Source organism: Oncorhynchus kisutch, linkage group LG17 (genome assembly GCF_002021735.2).
Source record: "Oncorhynchus kisutch isolate 150728-3 linkage group LG17, Okis_V2, whole genome shotgun sequence".
Lineage (NCBI taxonomy): Eukaryota > Metazoa > Chordata > Actinopteri > Salmoniformes > Salmonidae > Oncorhynchus > Oncorhynchus kisutch.
This window is the reverse complement of record NC_034190.2, coordinates 54,382,495-54,402,640: the sequence shown is the minus strand read 5'-3', so window position 1 is coordinate 54,402,640 and position 20,146 is coordinate 54,382,495. Positions and strand designations below refer to the sequence as shown.

The 20,146-nt window shown below is 43.3% G+C and overlaps 1 protein-coding gene across 4 annotated transcripts in view; it reads right to left on the bottom strand.

Moving 5' to 3' along the window:
* LOC109907913 (ral GTPase-activating protein subunit beta) overlaps nt 1-20,146 on the bottom strand; it is a 41,835-nt gene that overhangs the window by 7,667 nt on the left and 14,022 nt on the right. For 2 of the 4 annotated variants that reach the window (XM_031794095.1, XM_031794096.1), the window contains exons 7-21: nt 19,898-20,076; nt 18,319-18,467; nt 17,785-18,010; nt 15,697-15,898; nt 13,720-13,887; nt 13,133-13,247; nt 12,667-12,814; nt 12,490-12,554; nt 12,207-12,351; nt 11,282-11,403; nt 10,566-10,748; nt 6,377-6,525; nt 5,870-6,057; nt 5,359-5,462; nt 1,873-2,028 (exon numbers count right to left, since the gene is read on the bottom strand). In XM_031794095.1, the coding sequence (XP_031649955.1) occupies nt 1,873-2,028; nt 5,359-5,462; nt 5,870-6,057; nt 6,377-6,525; nt 10,566-10,748; nt 11,282-11,403; nt 12,207-12,351; nt 12,490-12,554; nt 12,667-12,814; nt 13,133-13,247; nt 13,720-13,887; nt 15,697-15,898; nt 17,785-18,010; nt 18,319-18,467; nt 19,898-20,076 (2,299 nt within the window). The remainder of the gene's footprint in view (nt 1-1,872; nt 2,029-5,358; nt 5,463-5,869; nt 6,058-6,376; nt 6,526-10,565; nt 10,749-11,281; nt 11,404-12,206; nt 12,352-12,489; nt 12,555-12,666; nt 12,815-13,132; nt 13,248-13,719; nt 13,888-15,696; nt 15,899-17,784; nt 18,011-18,318; nt 18,468-19,897; nt 20,077-20,146) is intronic. The other 2 variants (XM_031794097.1, XM_031794098.1) reach the window with 1 other exon arrangement.

The following is a 20,146-nucleotide window of genomic DNA, read 5'->3' as shown; positions in this document are numbered from 1 at the left end:
CCCAGCATATTCATGCAGGGTAGTAACGGCATGATTTGCCACTGTGTTAATTGTTGTTTAACTAGCTAACCTTAGCAGTCATTAGCTAACGTTACGTGATGTGTGTGATCTTACACATTGTTTACCCAGCAAGGTTCATTGTTTACCTAGCTAGCTAGCTACAGTGGGGCAAAAAAGTATTTAGTCAGACACCAATTGTGCAAGTTCTCCCACTTAAAAAGATGAGCCTGTAATTTTCATCATAGGTACACTTCAACTATGACAGACAAAATGAGAAAAAAAATCCAGAAAATCACATTGTAGGATTTTTTATGAATTTATTTGCAAATTATTGCACAATTGGTGGCTGACTAAATACTTTTTTGCCCCACTGTACATGTCTTAAGCTAGGGTTAGAGTGTTGGACTAGTAACCGGAAGGTTTCTAGTTCAAACCCCCGAGCTGACAAGGTACAAATCTGTTCTGTCTGCCTGTTCTGTCATTCTGCCCCTGAACAGGCAGTTAACCCACTGTTCCTAGGCCGTCATTGAAAATAAGAATATGTTCTTAACTGACTTGCCTAGTTAAAAAAGGTAAAATAAATCAAATAAAGTCTACAACACCCGATGAATATGGCCGGTGTCAGTAAACGTCGCAAAAAAGCGCAATGAAATTGTTGCCAGCAGAGCTGCTCAGGCTGTTTTCATTTTATCCAGAGGTAAACAAATCATCGGCCAGAGCATCAAGTTTGCGCTCTAAACGCTCCGCGAGCGAAACGAGATGGGTGGGGCTAAAGCTTAAGAGGGTGTGAACAATGCTGAATGGGTGTAGACAAAGAGCTCTTCACTAGATACCAAAACATTCAAAGGCCATTTTCTCAAAAGTGAGTTTACAAGTTTATCAACATTCAAAGCAGAATTACTTTCCCATTGTTCCTCAAAAATGCAGTGTGATATACCATTTTGTAGCAGTCTCTACTTTTATCCAATGTAAAAAACAAAATGTAAAATGTTGCAACATAAAACCGAATCCAGGTGGTGAGTCACAATGTAAATGAAATTGACCCCAATCCTAACACACACTCAAATCTCACATTGTATAAGGTTTGTAAATATATTAGTGTATGTACCTGAAACTGTACCCACCCTATAATCTTAAACAATGTAATGAAACCAAGTTCTGCCACAACCATACCTCTACCAAAACCACTGAAATCAAGAATAGATCAATGTTAGTCTAAAGGCTCTATTAATATCGGAGTGGCATAATAAAGGCAAAACAACAGTGTTCTGGCTTTGATATAATAGAGCCCCCAGTAACCCAGATTAGATAGGGAGTAACAATGTGAGTATTCTCCATTTTCTACCCATCAGTGATCTGGTTAACCTTTGATCTGGTTAACCTTTGACCTGCCTCAGACTCCTGAAAGATGGGACAACTCACATGTGGGTGATTATTCTTCAGTGTGTATGTCACACTCGCTTCATCCTGTCAGTTCACAGAAGACACTTGACTCCACAACAACAATATACCCAAATAATATTAAGTCTCCATAAACACCTTTTACTCTCTTCATGCTCTGTGCCAAATGTTCTCTTGTAAAGTAATTCACTTTAGAAATAGCTTATATTGCACTACATTTTAGCACTGATAAGGACTGTGTTTGAATACACTCACCTACCCTCCTCTACTTGCATTCTTTACTTCCTTCATGACCATGGATAGTTGAAAGAACTGGATAGGTGAAAGAACTAACATGAAAACCTATCAAGGTACTTTCAAATTGTTAGTCGTGAAGGAGAGGATACGAAAAGTAGGATTATCAAGAGTTTTGGCACTTTACCCTATGGTATCCTAACTATTGGGGTTGTGGTGCGGTTCGGTCCATCTCACCTCTTTGTTAACGATGTCGTCCAGGTCTGGGATGCTGACGTCGGCTTTGACCAGGGGGATCTTGTCCACCTCCTCAGGGAAGGGCCTCTGCTTGACAGTGTAGCGAATCCCCACGTCATTGTTAGGCGCTGGGCGGCCCTCAGGGACAAACACCTGCTGTAGGAGAGCAAGGAATTATTATATACAGTTGTGTTAGTTTTAATAACAGTGGTGTATTCTTTACTGTTTAGTATTAGTATTAACTGCTGGTGTAAACAGCTACCAAAAAGATGGGATATGTGTATGATATATATATAGAGGATAAGGATATATATATATATATATAAATAAATAAAAACTCAGCAAAAAAAGAAACTGCACTTATTCAGGACCCTGTCTTTCAAAGATAATTCATAAACATCCAAATAACGTCACAGATCTTCATTGTAAAGGGTTTAAACACTGTTTCCCATGCTTGTTCAATGAACCATAAATAATTAATGAACATGCATTTGTGGAACGGTAGTTAAGACACTAACAGCTTACAGACAGTAGGCAATTAAGGTCACAGTTATTAAAACTTAGGACACTAAAGAGGCCTTTCTACTGACTCTGAAAAACACAAAAAATAAGATGCCCAGGGTCCCTTCTCATCTGTGTGAACGTGCCTTAGGCATGCTGCAAGAAGGCATGAGGATGCAGATGTGGCCAGGGCAATAAATTGCAATGTCCATACTGTGAGACGCCTAAGACAGCGCTACAGGGAGACAGGACGGACAGCTGATCGTCCTCGCAGTGGCAGACCAGGTGTAACAACATCTGCACAGGATCGGTACATCCGAACATCACACCTGCAGAACAGGTACAGGATGGCAACAACAACTGCCCGAGTAACACCAGGAACGCACAATCCCTCCATCAGTGCTCAGACTGTCCGCAATAGGCTGAGAGGGGCTGGATTGAGGGCTTGTAGGCCTGTTGTAATGCAGGTCCTCACCAGACATCACCGGCAACAATGTCGCTGGACCAGACAGGACTGGCAAAATGTGCTCTTCACTGACGAGTCGCAGTTGTCTCACCAAGGGTGATGGTCGGATTCGCATTTATCGTCAAAGGAATGAGCGTTACACCGAGGGCTGTACTCTGGACCGGGATCATTTCGGAGGTGCAGGGTCCGTCATGGTCTGGGGCGGTGTGTCACAGCATCATCGGACTGAGCTTGTTGTCATTGCAGGCAATCTCAACGCTGTGCGTTACAGGGAAGTCATCCTCCTCCCTCATGTGGTACCCTTCCTCCATCCTGACATGATCCTCCAGTATGACAATGCCACCAGCAATACTGCTCGTTCTGTGCGTGATTTCCTGTAAGACAGGAATGTCAGTGTTCTGCCATGGCCAGCGAAGAAAACGGATCTCAATCCCATTGAGCACGTCTGGGACCGGTTGGATCGGAGGGTGAGGGCTAAGGCCATTCCCCCCAAAAATGTCCGGGAACTTGCAGGTGCCTTGGTGGAAGGCAAGAACTAGCAAATCTGGTACAGTCCACTAGGAGGAGTTGCACTGCAGTACTTAATGCAGCTGGTGACCACACCAGATACTGATTTTTACTTTTGATTTTGACCCCCCCTTTGTTCAGGGACACATTCAATTTCTGTTAGTCACATGTCTGTGGAACTTGTTCAGTTTATGTCTCAGTTGTTGAATCTTATGTTCATACAAATATTTACACGTTAAGTTTCCTGAAAATAAACGCAGTTGACAGTGAGAGGACGTTTCTTTTTTGGCTGAGATTATATATATATATATATACACACACACACAAAGTGGCTTGCGAAAGTATGAACCCCCTTGGGGGGGGGGGGGGTTGTAATCATTTGATTTACACAACATGTGTAAAGATGAAGATTTGAAGTTTGAAGATGCAAAATATTTTTTATTGTGAAAAACAAGAAATACCAAAAAAACAAGAAACCTTAAGTATTCACCCCCCAACGACAATACTTTGTACAGCCACTTTTTGCAGCAATTATAGCTGCAAGTCTATTTGTGTATGTCTCTATAAGCTTGGCACATCTAGCCACTAGGATTTTTGCCCATTCTTCAAGGCAAAACTGCTCAAGCTCCTTCAAGTTGGATGGGTTCCGCTGGTGTAGAGCAATATTTAAGTTATACCACAGATTCTGAATTGGATTGAGGTCTGGGCTTGACTAGGCCATTCCAAGACATTTAAATGTTTCCCCTTAAACCACTCGAGTGCTGCTTTAGCAGTATGCTTAGGGTCATTGTCCTGCTGGAAGATGTATCTCTGTCACAGTCTCAAATCTCTGGAAGACAAACAGGTTTCCCTCAATTTCTCTGTATTTAGCACCATCCATCATTCCTTCAATTCTGACCAGTTTCCCAGTCCCTGCTGATGAAAAACATCCCCACAGCATGATGCTGCCACCACCATGCTTCACTGTGGGAATGGTGTTCTCAGGGTGATGAGAGGTGTTGGGTTTGTGCCAGACAGTGTTTTTCTTGATGGCCAAAAAGGTCCATTTTAGTCTTATCTGACCAGAGTACCTTCTTCCATATGTGTTTGCTTATTTTCTTCTTTAAGCAATGGCTTTTTTCTGGCCACTCTTACATAAAGCCCAGCTCTGTGGAGTGTATGGCGTAAAGTGGTCCTATGGACCGATACTCCAATCTTTGCAGCTCCTTCAGGATTATCTTTGGTCTCTTTGTTGCCTCTCTGATTAATGCCCTCCTTGCACCTGGTCTGTGAGTTTTGGTGGGCTGCCCTCTCTTGACAGGTTTATTGTGGTGCCATATTCTTTAAAAAAAATTATAATGGATTTAATGGTGCTCCGTGGGACCTTCAAAGTTTCTGACTTTGTTTTATAGCCCAACCCTGATCTGTACAACTCTCCACAACTTTGTCTCTGACCTGTTTGGAGAGCTCCTTGGTCTTCATGGTGCCACTTGCTTGGTGGTGCCCCTTACTTAGTGGTGTTGCAGACTCTGGAGCATTTCACTTCACCAATTTGGACAATTTTGTGTATGTCCATTACATGAAATCCAAGTAAAAATCAATTTAAATTACAGGTTGTAATGCATCAAAATAAGAAAAACACCATGGGGGATGAATACTTTTGCAAGGCACTCTGTGTGTGTGTGTGTGTGTGTGTGTGTGTGTGTGTATATATATATATATATATATATATATATATATATATATATATATAAAATACAATTTATTAGGCTGTCTTGTACACATTCACAGCATGCAGTGTATAGACAAAAAAGTAGATCAGAGTTCATAAAAATAAAATTAAAATTAAAAGGAGAGTAGTCTAATCTTGACAGCTTCAGATGGTGCCTGCTCTTGGTGATGGCCTCTATTCTGCTGTTGGATGGTGTTGCTGGAGTTGGCTCCATTAGTTTAGTATGCTAGCACACTCACAGTACGGAGTGAGTGTGTAAAACTGGCAGACCAAGGTGGCACAGTGGGCCAACTCCTCTCACCCTCTGGTTGGCCCGTGCTCCTCTGGGCTGGTGGAAGAGTTGCATAGTCCAAGCGTGTCGGCCGGCCATGCCCCGGATTAGGACCGTCACTGACGGGCTGGGGTCTGAGAAGACAGCAGAAGCAGTTACACCGGGCTCCCAGTGAAAGTGGAAACCAACTAATAGTTTGAGCCAAAATTGCCACCTGACTAGCCACCTGCCACTGAGATGCCTACTCACTGTCATAAGACACTATCCTATTTGCATTTATGTATCAGTCTCAGTACTGTTCACTTTACAACATGAGTCAAATTGAGTAACACAAACATCAAATACAACAATATTACAAACTGTAAATAAATATAAAGAACGAAAAGAATCATCAATACCATAAAGGACAACGTTACTAAAGCAATAATACATGAGTGGGCGTGAATTATTGTGGTTATAAACAACCGTGCTAGTACCACAGTAAATCATAACCAAAGTGAATTATTGCTTTAGAAGACGGTTTTACACGCAGCACACTCACTCTGCTCATTGCCCAGTGGCTGCTCCAGCATGGCCAGGATGACCGAGTTGTCCAGGACAAAGTAGCGGAAGTTGCTGGGCCCCGTGGCGCTGAGCCGGGCGTAGCGGATCAGAGTGTCCTCGTTTAGCAGGCTGCAGGTAGAGGCCGGGCCGCTTGGGGATGGGAAGGCCCCCAGGACCTGCATAATACTGGACAACAACAAGAGAGGGAGGGGAAGGACAGATAGTGGTTTCAAAGAGTCTAGACTGATCCCCAGATGGGACCAACAAACAATTAATAATTTGTGTGATTAGTTATTAATGGACCATGTGTAAATTCTGAGCATAAATTCAGTCATTTCTTTTAGAGCACACTGTAGCAAAACCTTTTGAATCAGAACAAAAATCAGCATTTCTTATTGGACTAAGTATGGGTAGTTCCACCCTGTATCAACCACTTTCCTTCCAGTTGGTGTCTAATGAACACATCCACGGTGTTTAGTGCATTGTGCTGGATTTAGAGCCTCACCAGGAGAGGGTGGCCTCTGCTGCATCCTTGACCCTCATGGAGGCGGGGTTGTGCTCCTTCTCTCCCTTGTGTCTCACCTCCTGCTCCTGTTTGGACTTGCTGCCTGAGATACCCAGCTCTACAATTTCCAATACCTCCATCAGACAGTCCTGACAAAGACGCACGTCAAACACAGGCATCACGCTACACATATTTAACATATTTAAGTTTGGGGTCACTTAGAAATGTCCTGGTTTTTTAAAGAAAAGCACATTCTTTGTCCATTTAAAATAACATCAAAATTATCAGAAATACAGTGTAGACATTGTTAATGTTGTAAATGACTATTGTAGCTGGAAACAGCAGATATTTAATGGAACTCCTGTGTTCAATGGTATGTTGTTAGCTAATCCAAGTGTATAATTTTAAAAGGCTAATTGATCATTAGAAAACCCTTTTGCAATTATGTTAGCACAGCTGAAAACTGTTGTTCTGATTAAAGAACCAATAAAACTGGCCTTCTTTAGACTAGTTGAGTATCTGGAGCATCAGCATTTGTGGGTTCGATTACAGGCAAAAAAATGTCCAGAAACAAAATAACTTTCTTCTGAAACTCAGTCTATTCTTGTTCTGAGAAATGAAGGCTATTCCATGCGAGAAATTGCAACGCTGTGTACTACTCCCTTCACAGAACAGCGCAAACTGTCTCTAACCAGAATAGAAAGAGGAGTGGGAAGACCCAGTGCACAACTGAGCAAGAGGACAAGTACATTAGAGTGTCTAGTTTGAGAAACAGACCCCTCACAAGTGCTCAACTGGCAGCTTCATTAAATAGTACCCGCAAAACACCAGTCTCAACGTAAACAGTGAAGACAACTCCTGGATGCTGGCCTTCTAAACAGAGTTGTAAAGAAAAAGCCATATCACACACTGGACAAAAAAAAGAAAAGATTAAGATGGGAAAAAGAACACAGACACAGGACAGAGGAAGATTGGATAAAAGTGTTACGGACAGACAAATCTAAGTTTGAGGTGTTCGGATCACAAAGAAAAACATTAGTGAGACGCAGAAATGTCAAGCATGGTAGAGGCAATGTGATTGTCTGGGGGTGCTTTGATGGTGTTAAAGTGGGAGATTTGTACAGGGTAAAAGGGATCTTGAAGAAGGAAGGCTATCGCTCCGTTTTGCAACGCCATGTCATACCCTGTGGACGGCGCTTAATTGGAGCCAATTCCCTCCTACAACAGGACAATGACCCAAAGCACAGCTCCAACCTATGCAAGAACTATTTAGGGAAGAAGAAGTCAGCTGGTATTCTGTCTATAATGGAGTAGCCAGCACAGTCACCGGGTCTCAACCCTGTTGAGCTGTTGTGGGAGCAGCTTGACTGTATGGTACATAAGCAGTGTCCATCAAGCCAATCCAACTTGTGGGAGGTGCTTCAGGAAGCATGGGATGAAATCTCTTCAGAATACCTCAACGAATTGAAAACTAGAATGCCAAAAGGTCTGCAAGGCTGTAATTGCTGCAAATGGAGGATTCTATGACGAAAGCAAAGTTAAGGACACTATTATTTCAATTAAAAATCATTATTTACAACCTTGTCAACATCTTGACTATATTTCCTCTTCATTTTTCAACTAATTTCATGTATGTTTTCATGGAAAACAAGGACATTTCTATGTGACCCCAAACTTTTGAACGGTAGTGTATACAAAATGTTAGTCTACTCTAAAATCCACTGTAGCACAAAGCATATTGCAATTTGGCACATTGCTGTTGAATAAAACACAATGGACTGAGTATAGACCTACTGCCAAAGCCATTTTACTGTGTAAAAGTTCAGTTATGACACATTTTTCATTAGTCATTTAGCAGAATCTCTTATCCAGAGCTACTTGCAGTAAGTGCATCCCACTAGGTTAAGCAGGGGGGAAAACAACCACATATCTCAGTTATTGCAAGTGTTAAACTTATGATATGGTGGGTAGTTTTGTGTTAGCACAGTTAGGCAACACACTACCAGGATAAACTTCCACACACCATACCCAGGTGGCAGCACCAACCGGGTCAGTGGCGGGTGTTAAGCCTTATTAAGCCCATAGGTGGAGGCAATGGGGAGACGAATAGTGTGCAAGCTTGCAGAGCCAGGAGGCTGCAGGTTTTTATTTTCTTGGTGGCCATGTGGCCTTTGGTTTTGGGTTGAATCATTAGTTTGGGACATGTCCTTTTTAGTATACATTTGAAGTCAGAGGTTTACATACACCTTAGCCAAATACAACTAACTCAGTTTCACAATTCCTGACATTTAATCCTAGTAAAAATTCCCTGTATTAAGTAAGTTAGGATCACCAGTATTTTAAAAACGTGAAATGTCAGAATAATAGTAGTGTATGATTTATTTCAGCATTTATTTCTTTCATCACATTCCCAGTGGGTCAGAAGTTTACATACGCTCAATTAGTATTTGGTAACATTTCCTTTAAATCGTTTAACTTGGGTCAAACGTTTCAGGTAGCCTTCCATAAGCTTCCCACAATAAGTTCGGTGAATTTTGGCCCATTCCTCCTGACAGAGCTGGTATAACTGAGTCAGGTTTGTAGGCCTCCTTGCTCGCACACGCTTTTTCAGTTGTGCCAACAAATTTTCTGTAGGATTGAGGTCAGGGCTTTGTGATGGCCACTCCAATACCTTGACTTTGTTTAAGCCATTTTGCCACAACTTTGGAAGACCCATTTGCGACCAAGCTTTAACTTGCTGACTGATGTCTTGAGATGTTGCTTCAATATATCCACATAATGTTCCTACCTCATGATGCCATCTGTTTTCTGAAGTGTCCCTCCTGCAGCAAAGCACCCCCACAAAATGATGCTGCCACTCCCGTGTTTCACGGTTGGGATGGTGTTCTTCGGCTTGCAAGCCTCCTCCTTTTTCCTCCAAACATAACGATGGCCATTATGGCCAAACAGTTATATTTTTGTTTCATCAGACCAGAGGACATTTCTCCAAAAAGTACGATCTTTGTCCCCATGTGCAGTTGCAAACCATAGTCTGGCTTTTTTATGGCAGTGGCTTCGATCTTGCTGAGCGGCCTTTCAGGTTATGTCGATATAGGACTTGTTTTACTGTGGATATAGATACTTTTGTACCGGTTTCCTCCAGCATCTTCACAAGGTCCTTTGCTGTTGTTGGGATTGATTTGCACTTTTCTGCACCAAAGTACATTCATCTCTAGGAAACAGAACGCATCTCCTTCCTGAGGGGTATGATGGCAGTGTGGTCCCATGGTGTTTATACTTGCGTACTATTGTTTGTGAAGATTAACGTGGTACCTTCAGGCGTTTGGAAATTGCTCCCAAGGATGAACCAGACTTGTGGAGGTCTACAATTTTGATTGCTGATTTCTTTTGATTTTCCCATGATGTCAAGCAAAGAGGCACTGAGTTTGAAGGTAGGCCTTGAAATAAATCCACAGGTTCACCTCCAATTGACTCAAATTATGTCAATTAGCCTATCAGAAGCTTCTAAAGCCATGACATAATTTTCTGGAATTTTCCAAACTGTTTAAAGGCAGTCAACTTATTTTATGTAAACGTCTGACCCACTGGAATTGTGATAAAGTGAATTATAAGTGAAATAATATCTGTAAAACAATTGTTGGAAAAATTACTTGTGTCATGCACAAAGGAGATGTCCTAACCAACTTGCCAAAACTATAGTTCGTTAACAAGAAAATTGTGGAGTGCTTGAAAAACAAGTTTTAATGACTCCAGCCTAAGTGTATGTAAACTTCCGAATTCAACTGTATATGTATATCGGTCACCATTTTGAACAAACAATAATACGCTTGGGCTAGCTGGCTCTGGACCTGAGGTAAGGTTGCAGTCTCCTGGGCACATGTACATACAACGCAGTCCTCATACACTGATTTCTCACATACACACCTTAAATCAGGTTACGGACCCCTAGAATTAGCGAGGGTATCAATATTAGCAAGCTACTTATTAGTTTCATAACACAAGGAGACGCTCCTTTAAAATAGCTGCTATCAGCAGAATCAGTGCCAGGAAGAAAACATGTGCATGTGTGAGCGCAAGAAAACACGAGGACTTTTTTCCACCCTACTGTCCAAATGGCATATGGCCATCTGCTGAATCATTTTACTTTTACAATCTGGTTTGGAATCCAGTCTAGACTGAGGTGACCGACCTTCTCATCCAGCATGTCTGGGTGCTCAGTCAGCCACACACACAGACACTGGAAGGCTGCTACGATCATGGAGTGGAGGTCTCTGGAGTGAAGGGGGGCCGGCCGGCTGCATTGGTACACGATGTAACCACACACTGAGCTGACAGCACGCTTACGGTCCGCAGAGTCCACACACGCCTTCACCTGAGGACGCAGAGCCAGAAACACACTTTAGATGTGCATGTACAGTGGGTTGGGTGGATGCTAGACCTTAAATCGACTCCTTTTCAATGTGTTATCTTTTTATTGAGGGTTATCCCTTGCAGAAGAGTGTTTTACAGCTGGGTGGAAGTTGGGTAGTGGCTGGGTCTGGTGTGGTGAACTGGTGTTATGTCTCAGCATGTGCAGTGGTGATAATAAAAAATATAATGATTTATACGTAATGAAGGTAGGTTGTGTGTTGGGGTGAAGTTAGGGCCGGTGTATTTTAAGTCATGTTAAAGCTGGGATGTGTTTGGGTACTTAGGTTAGAGATGGGGTGGGAAAGAAAAGGGAAAGGGGATGCGGTGGGAAAGAGTTGGAATATATTGAAGTTCAGTATACACCAACCTCATCTCGAAGCAAGGTCTAGCTTGTGTTAGGATAGTGTACAGTAGTTAGGTTTAGTGTAGTTAGGTTTAGTGTAGTTAGGTCTAGTTTTGTGTAGTTAGGTCTAGCATGCGTTGTTGTGGTGTCACCTTGGCCAGGCCAGCCAGCAGCTCCAGGGCAGCCAATGAGATGCTCATGTCGGACCTCCACTGGGAGTTGAGCCTCTGGGTGACCAGATGTATGCTGCGCACCAGGAGGCCCGCCGCAGTATCTGTAAAAGCTAGAGGATGTAAACCCCGAAACACCACCACCATAGATGGACCACCCCATGACTCGTTAACTGAATAATGACCTCAGTAAGATCTGATCATGTAGTAGCCTTCCATAACACAGCACACAGAAGATACACTAATCATATGAAATATCAGATGCAGTGTAAAACCGGAAGTAAGTGTTAAACTCAACAGGTGAAAACAGAATTCACACAGGAGCAAAAAAATTAATGGCTTTTTAAGATAACTACATGTGCCTAGAGAGCGATAAAGTTATAACAAATATAGTGTTGAGGGATAGTCTTTTCCAGTTCAAGACCAGTAGCACAGCATCACAGCAAACAAGTGTAGTACTTGCATCACATACAGATCATTTTTACCCAGCGCTTTTTAACTCTGTATATCACTTTCACCACGTTGGCTATGGACAAATACAGTGTTGTTAATTGAGACAGTTGCATTTCTAGAACATTGACCAGGTGTCAGTACTTGTGAATTGAAACAGCAACAACATTCAACATCTGAGTGAAATGAATATGCTAAATAAAATTATTGTAGTATGGCTATCGTGCTAAACAATACATAGCATGCCTAGTCTGACCTTAACACAGCCTGCTTGTGAAAATGGCTTTTGGTTACAATCGGTTATCATAGTAACAGTAGATATAGCAATTGTGCTATCGCTAGCTAGTTAGCAGGTAGTAAGTCCTTATTGTAGTCTGGGACGTGGCTACAATCAGTTATCATAGTAATGGTTATCATACTAAAGAAAGCTAGTTATAGTTTAAAGGACTAGCTTTACCGTAGTCCCGGAGTAGTGCCTGGGCCGGGCGCTCTGAGTCTGGGCTGGTGGCCTCAGTGCCAGTGCTGCCCCCGCTAGTAAAGCTGAAGCTACTGCTGGTGCGGCTGTGGCCCTTCAGCCCCGCGTGGCTCCCATCCACACTGCCCTGGTACCGTACAAACACAGGGAGACAGAGCGCGTTAGCAAAGCCTCCAAACTCAACTCCATTGAGCCATTTGTTTATTTGAGTCAATGACGGTAGTTTGGTTCATATCAACACTGACCGAAATCATAAAGGCCTTACCGTTTCAGTTTGTGCACCTATGGACTCCAAAAGAGCAGAGTCTTGAACAATATTAAGCATTGCACCTGAAAGGATGAAAATGTATAAATTAAATACATGTAAGGGACAAAAAAAAAAGACAAGAAATCAAGAGAGAGCAAGAGAGGGAGAGAGAGAGAATGGTACTGAGTGGCAGACCTAGGATGAGCTGGGTGTTGTTGGGGTCCGTCTCTGTCTGCAGGGCTCCGATGAGGACGTTGACAAGACGTAGCCTCAGGGACAGGAAGGAAAGGGACTGGTCGTGGGGTGCCCCATCATCATCACTGAACTTCCCCTCCAGAAGAACCTACACATCAATCAAACCAGTCAATCCTATTGATCGCCCTACCCACAACACAAAATCAAGCTAGCATTACTACAACTGAAGTTAACAGAACTGGTGTCCACCACATTATATTTAACAATGCAAGTCAGTTAAGAACAAATTCCTATTTGGTTACTGGCCCAATGCTCTGACCACTGGGCTACCTGCCGCCCTGGTATCACTCTTATCAAGGTGTATTGGGAAATAATATATATTAAAAAGCATGTTTACTAGACTAGATGATGTAATGTAGTCACCAGACACTTTTAAAAAAAGCCAAGGTTGTAACAATTTCCATACCTCGGATTTGACGTTGCCAAAGTGGTGTGGGAGCGGCAGCATGGCCAGTAGGATGTGGATGGAAGCCCTCCTCAGGTCAGTGGGGTTCACGTACAGCTTGAACTTAGACAGCTCCCTGTAGCAGAGGGGGACAGTACCCTATAATTATTATTTCTAGAGCATAGAAATTATCTGAATTGTTTTGCTATGGTTGCTCAAGGAATTCCCATTAAATAGCATTAGCTAACATTACAGATATTATTAGCCCCGGGACAACTTCCATGGCATTCAGATGGTCACAGAACCAGAATGGTCTGGTTTTTGGTCATTGTACCCCAATTATTAAACAGCTAAATAGTTTATTCATGCGTGATTATTATTTTTTAAATCTGACTTAGCTTTCGCATTTGTTAGGAAAAGTGTTCAAGTAAGCATTTCTCTGTACCGTTTACATCTGCTATATCCTGTTCACCTGACAAATAAAGTCAGGTTTTATTTAAAATATACTATTGGGTCTGTTTCAATAGTGTCAATTTTCAACATCGAGCCTGTTTCACGTTTCGTAGTTTTAGAGGATTGTACATAATATATATATATTGTATTGTCACCTGTCTGGCAGAATGGTCTCCAGAGCTGAGATGAAGTAGGGGACCACCACGTTGACGCCCTTCAGGTCGGAGCAGAACAGAGAGGAGGAGTTGAGGATGATGCTGGAAAGCACGGGTCTGCAGATGAAGTCAGAGATCTGGAGGCCCTGGATCAGAACCATGTAGAACCTGCGGGGGAAAAGACAGAGGTTTCTTCAGATCAAAATAGGAACCATAGCGATTGAACTTGCAGCGGGTCAAAATATTAATTTGGGTAGCTATATGAGGAGCCTGACAGATTCAAGACTAACACAAATAGTGAATAATTGAAAGCTAACACAAATGCGGAGTTAAGATACCTCCACACATAGGCCCACATACAGTGGGGCAAAAAAGTATATAGTCAGCCACCAATTGTGCAAGTTCTCCCACTTAAAAAGATGAGGCCTGCAATTTTCATCATAGGTACACTTCAACTATGACAGACAAAATGAGAAACAAATTGCAGAAAATCACATTGTAGGATTTTTTATGAATTTATTTGCAAATTATGGTGGAAAATAAGTATTTGGTCAATAACAAACAAGATTTCTGGCTCTCATAGAGCTGTAACTTCTTCTTTAAGAGGCTCCTCTGTCCTCCACTCGTTACCTGTATTAATGGCACCTGTTTGAACGTGTTATCAGTATAAAAGACACCTGTCCACAACCTCAAACAGTCACACTCCAAACTACACTATGGCCAAGACCAAAGAGCTGTCAAAGGACACCAGAAACAAAATTGTAGACCTGCACCAAGCTGGGAAGACTGAATCTGCAATAGGTAAGCAGCTTGGTTTGAAGAAATCAACTGTGGGAGCAATTATTAGGAAATGGAAGACATACAAGACCACTGATAATCTCCCTCGATCTGGGGCTCCACGCAAGATCTCACACCGTGGGGTCAAAATGATCACAAGAACGGTGAGCAAAAATCCCAGAACCACACGGGCGGACCTAGTGAATGACCTGCAGAGAGCTGGGACCAAAGTAACAAAGCCTACCATCAGTAACACACTACGCCGCCAGGGACTCAAATCCTGCAGTGCCAGACGTGTCCCCCTGCTTAAGCCAGTACATGTCCAGGCCCGTCTGAAGTTTGCTAGAGAGCATTTGGATGATCCAGAAGAAGATTGGAAGAATGTCATATGGTCAGGTGAAACCAAAAACTCAACTCGTCGTGTTCGGAGGACAAAGAATGCTGAGTTGCATCCAAAGAACACCATACCTACTGTGAAGCATGGGGTGGAAACATCATGCTTTGGGGCTGTTTTTCTGCAAAGGGACCAGGACGACTGATCCGTCTAAAGGAAAGAATGAATGGGGCCATGTATCGTGAGATTTTGAGTGAAAACCTCCTTCCATCAGCAAGGGCATTGAAGATGAAACGTGGCTGGGTCTTTCAGCATGACAATGATCCCAAACACCCCGCCCGGGCAACGAAGGAGAGGCTTCGTAAGAAGCACTTCAAGGTCCTGGAGTGGCCTAGCCAGTCTCCAGATCTCAACCCCATAGAAAATCTTTGGAGGGAGTTGAAAGTCCGTGTTGCCCAGCAACAGCCCCAAAACATCACTGCTCTAGAGGAGATCTGCATGGAGGAATGGGCCAAAATACCAGCAAGTGTGTGAAAACCTTGTGAAGACATACAGAAAACGTTTGACCTCTGTCATTGCCAACAAAGGGTATATACCAAAGTATTGAGATAAACTTTTGTTATTGACCAAATACTTATTTTCCACCATAATTTGCAAATAAATTCATAAAAAATCCTACAATGTGATTTTCTGGATTTTTTTTCTTCTCATTTTTGTCTGTCATAGTTGAAGTGTACCTATGATGAAAATTACAGGCCTCTCTCATCTTTTTAAGTGGGAGAACTTGCACAATTGGTGGCTGACTAAATACTTTTTTGCCCCACTGTACAGCAGCGCAGCACGCTAGGATGAAACTGCCGTTTTACCTGGACAGGTAGACTGGGAGAATGTCCTCTCCAGTCTTCTTACTGCAGAAGATGCGGCACAGGGTACCGCAGGCCTCTGCACGGCCCGCCTCGTAGCTCTCGGGGAACTCGTTAGTGTCGAACATGGGGTTTGACACCATGGAGTCGGTGGACATCTGGGATCCCTTCCTTCTCAGCTCCAGACCCACCTGAGTGGCTATGGCTGTGGAGGGGACAGAAGGAGACACAGGAGTGAAAGGAGCCCGGAATGGGACATCTTCACACGTGAAAGCGTGAAAACAGATAGAAACACACAAATAGAAACGAAGACATAAACACAAAAAGTGACCAAACACACATACACATTAAAAGTACACAAACTGAGGTAAATACTGTACACAAACTGTGCAGACACAAAATGAGACAAGGAAAACAAACCTAAATGGCTACAAAACGCACAGACTCACACACATTTACGCGTACGAACGTAAATCAGCAGGCGCACAAAGAGGGACGTCTGACACAGAGTTTGCCATAAAAAGTGGTCTTTATCATGGGCTAAGTGAATGGAATTAAAGGTTTGAAACTTTTACGTGAACATCTTTTCCCAACACAAGTTGTGAGAAGACATCGGCATAAAATCTCTGTCAGCTCAGCTCCCTTGTACTTGCATTATGATGACGTCACTCAAGGTACAGACATTTACTTCATGCATTGAGGCACCAAACCAAAATTCTAGAAACGTATAAGTGAACTGACAACACAAGGGGAAACAATATGAGAACAATGCGCTGAATTCAGGGCAAACCAAAAAGCGTTAGTGCCACGATAGATATAAAGTCAATGGAATATGGTGGTGTGGTCACAAACTGGCAACGCTATGTCGGGACAGTGGCGAGGCTGTGTGCTCCCATTCCATTTCCAACCCGCAGAACATTGAGAGAACGTTGGCGCAACGCTCAAATGACGGTGGTGGGGGTAAAAGGTAACGATGATGGGCGATGATGACCATGGAGAAATTAAACCAAAGCAGGATTCAAAGAACTGACTGCGAGTCAAGAGAAAAGCCGCAGCTCCTACTTACAAGATTTATAAGAAAGGAGAATTTGGATAAAAGAGGCTGCAAGATAACAGAAATAGTGGAGAGAGAAATCAAAGCATATCAATATTCTCTCAATTCATTCTAAATGCATGAATTGTGTTTTTCCTCCTCAATGGATGACCTTTCATCCTGAAACTGTTTAAACATCAGACATGGTGGACACGAGTCAGCATGCAGGACAGACACAAGCACCAAAACACGAGATAAGAGACAGTCCTCGACATAATGATCCTTTTCTACCTTTTTACATGTGCTTAATCAGTGTTCCCCAATCCTGTTCATGAAGAACCGCCGTATTGCAGGACTTTCTCCCAGCTTAGTGCCATCACACCTGGGTCGCATTTATTTGGCACCAAACTGAAGAAAATGGACTGAAACATGGACTGACTACCTGAACTTGTCCAATAAGAAACACCTATTTACATTTTTAGTTGCAAAACATTGTGCGACTGAGAGCCCTAATGAATACCACCCTTAAATCAACTGATCTCTTCTTGCCCTTGGTGAGCCGAATCGGGCAGATCACTACTAAGCTTATGGCTCTCCAGGAGCAGGATTGACAATCAACCCTACAATAGTGCCGTCATCTCCTACAATCATAAGGCACAAGACGGAACTACACAGACACATGCACAATCTTGTGACCACTGCAATAAAACACTGCAGATGGAGAAATTGAATGTACTGACTGGGGAAATGCGCAAAGGTGCATCTAGATTGAATTCTCCATCCTACAGTGTTCTGTGGAGTGGAATGTCAATTAGACTAACTGATATCAGAGTGGTCTCCACACAGTGCTTTAGCAGATGTGAAAAGCAGTGCGAGAGAAAAAAGAAAAACCACAGTCCTCTGACCCCAGCCCACTCCACCCAAAACACACACAAGTCCAACCCTTAACCCAACACAAAGACATGCATCCAACCCAACCTCCCCCACACACACAAATGGTAGAAGCTTGTCCATCCAGTCAGGCAGGCAATCAGTCAGTCAGATCAGTCATTGCTTACCAGTCATGCTGGGGTCTCGGCTGAGGCCGCTGTGGAGCTTGCAGTGCACTAGCGCTGCGTCAAACAGCCACTGACCGAAGAGGTTGAGGATGCTGTTGACCTTAGGCCTGGCTGGGGCGGGCAGCGGCTGCATCTCCCAACTGCTCTGGGTGGGGCTGGCCAGCATGGTGGGTGATGACGACAGCTGCTGAGACGCAGACACTTTGGCTGGCTGGGCTGCACTGCCCTGTAAGGGGAGGGTTTAGTCTGAGTTAGAGCACAGGCATTCAAATCTAGGCCACTAACAATTTTTTTTTTCTTCAAATACTTTAGTGCCACTGCATTGAGCTTGATCTGGCGAGATTGAACCAATGGAGTAGTCGACGAAAGTGCAAACCCCACTCTGTCCGGCACCACACCAGGCAAGCGAGATTGAACACTCAAAGTACTTGAAAGAAAACAAATTTGGTTTGAAACAAGGTCTGCTGATGTAAGCACAGTACACAGGCCAAGATGACGTATGCACATGATTTGTAGGCTATACAGTTGACTTACCGTTAAACTCTTGCTGGCGGTTTTTGTGACCACGGTGTGTCGCTGCTTGCGGCTGTGTGGGGGCGTGGTGTTGTTGGAGGAGGGAGGGGACATGCTCAGTCTGTTGACCGGTGTGGGCGGGGCACTGTCGACCCTGGGCCGTGATATGCCTGGAGAGGAGAAGGGGGCAGGTGCCAAAACAAGACACACCCAATAGTCTGAATAACCAGCGGTTGTGGCGTGTCCTGCCTCTGATAGAATGTCCTCTATTACAGTGGAAAAACAAGCCTCTGTTCCAATACCTTTGAAATGCCATTGATTCTCCCTTCCTTCCTTGAGGTTATCACTGATCTTGTCCTGACAAAATATCCCATTTACTACGGGAATGTTTTTTTTTCTTCCAATAAAGAAATTACTGCCCCCTAGTCACAACAGGCTTTAAGAGGTAAGAAAGCAACATCCCATGTAAACAGGATTGTGTTAACCCCATGTTTGTCCAACCGCACAGCCAATAGGTGTTAATAGGCAGATTATAGAGCTATTACTTGTGTCTGTGCTTTTTCAGGACTCATTGACACACTTAAAACATAAGACTATTAGGGGGTATCAATTAACTTAAGCCCAAACAACAGAACAATGCTACTGTGGTATCAGTTGTCAATGACAGCCAGTTCAACTAGTACAAGTCACATCTTGCAGCTCTTTATAAACCATTTGAACCATCAAATCAACCAAAACAGCCCATTTGAGAGTAATAGCGAGCCCTTCAGCCCAGTTTGACTTGCCAAAACCTCCAGAGGACCATGTTCCTCAATGTCATCTTGTAAATAGAGGTAAATAGACAAAAGGCCCCCAGAGAACATTCCCATGGGACCATCAAGCAACGTTCTTAGAACGTCAGTGGGATACCGTCGCGCAGAAACCCTTAAGGAACCTAATGGGAACGTCGCTGAATGTCCTCAGGACATCCCTTTTACTGGGCTTACCCAGTATGCAATCCATGCTTTGGTTTAGTTTCCCTGGCACGGTTTCCAAATTCTAACGTTTTAGCATTTGTGGCGCAAACCCCATTCAAGTCATGGTACCGATATTAGCAAGCAAAAATCGATTGTGAAGGTCAACAAAATCACTTGCAGGTGTTTTGAACATGCACGAAAAATGCTAAAATTAGTCCCATGACTTGAATGGGATTTGTTCCACAAATGCTAATGTGCACATTAGCATGTGGAAACAGAGACAAAATTAAAACAAAGCATAGATTGATGTCATACCTTGTCCATAGACCTCTTATAAAGTAAGGAAAACATGTAATTTTGTAATTTGGGTGAACTATCCCTTTAAGGCACAAATTGACACTAATCAGTTCAAACTGCTGACAAATACTGTTTGCAAACAAATTCAGACCAAGGTTGGGGTCAAATCCATTTCAGGGAGTAAACTGAATTCCAATTACAACTTTCCTAATTGCCTTTCAACGAGGAAAACAAAGTGTAATTGGAATTTGTTAACTTCCTGAATTGACCCCAACGCAGATTCAGACTAGAGGTGCACCGTGTTTGCACCACCACTTGACTCTGAGTGACGGAGGTCGTCTTCTCACCCAGGAAGGCGTCCACCAGGCAGCTGACCCCCCGCATGGCCCTGAAGAAGATCTGGGGAAGCTGCTTGAGGCAGGGGTGCAGCACTACCTCATGGGGGATGCCGCTCGAGTTGAGGAACTGCTCCTGGAACTTGGGCGTGGTGCTAACCAACGTCGGGTTGCTCAGATCCACGGGGTTGCTACGGAAACCACAAGGGACAGGAGAGAGAAGTGAGGATGGATTGACACACACTGAGGGCCTCATTCACT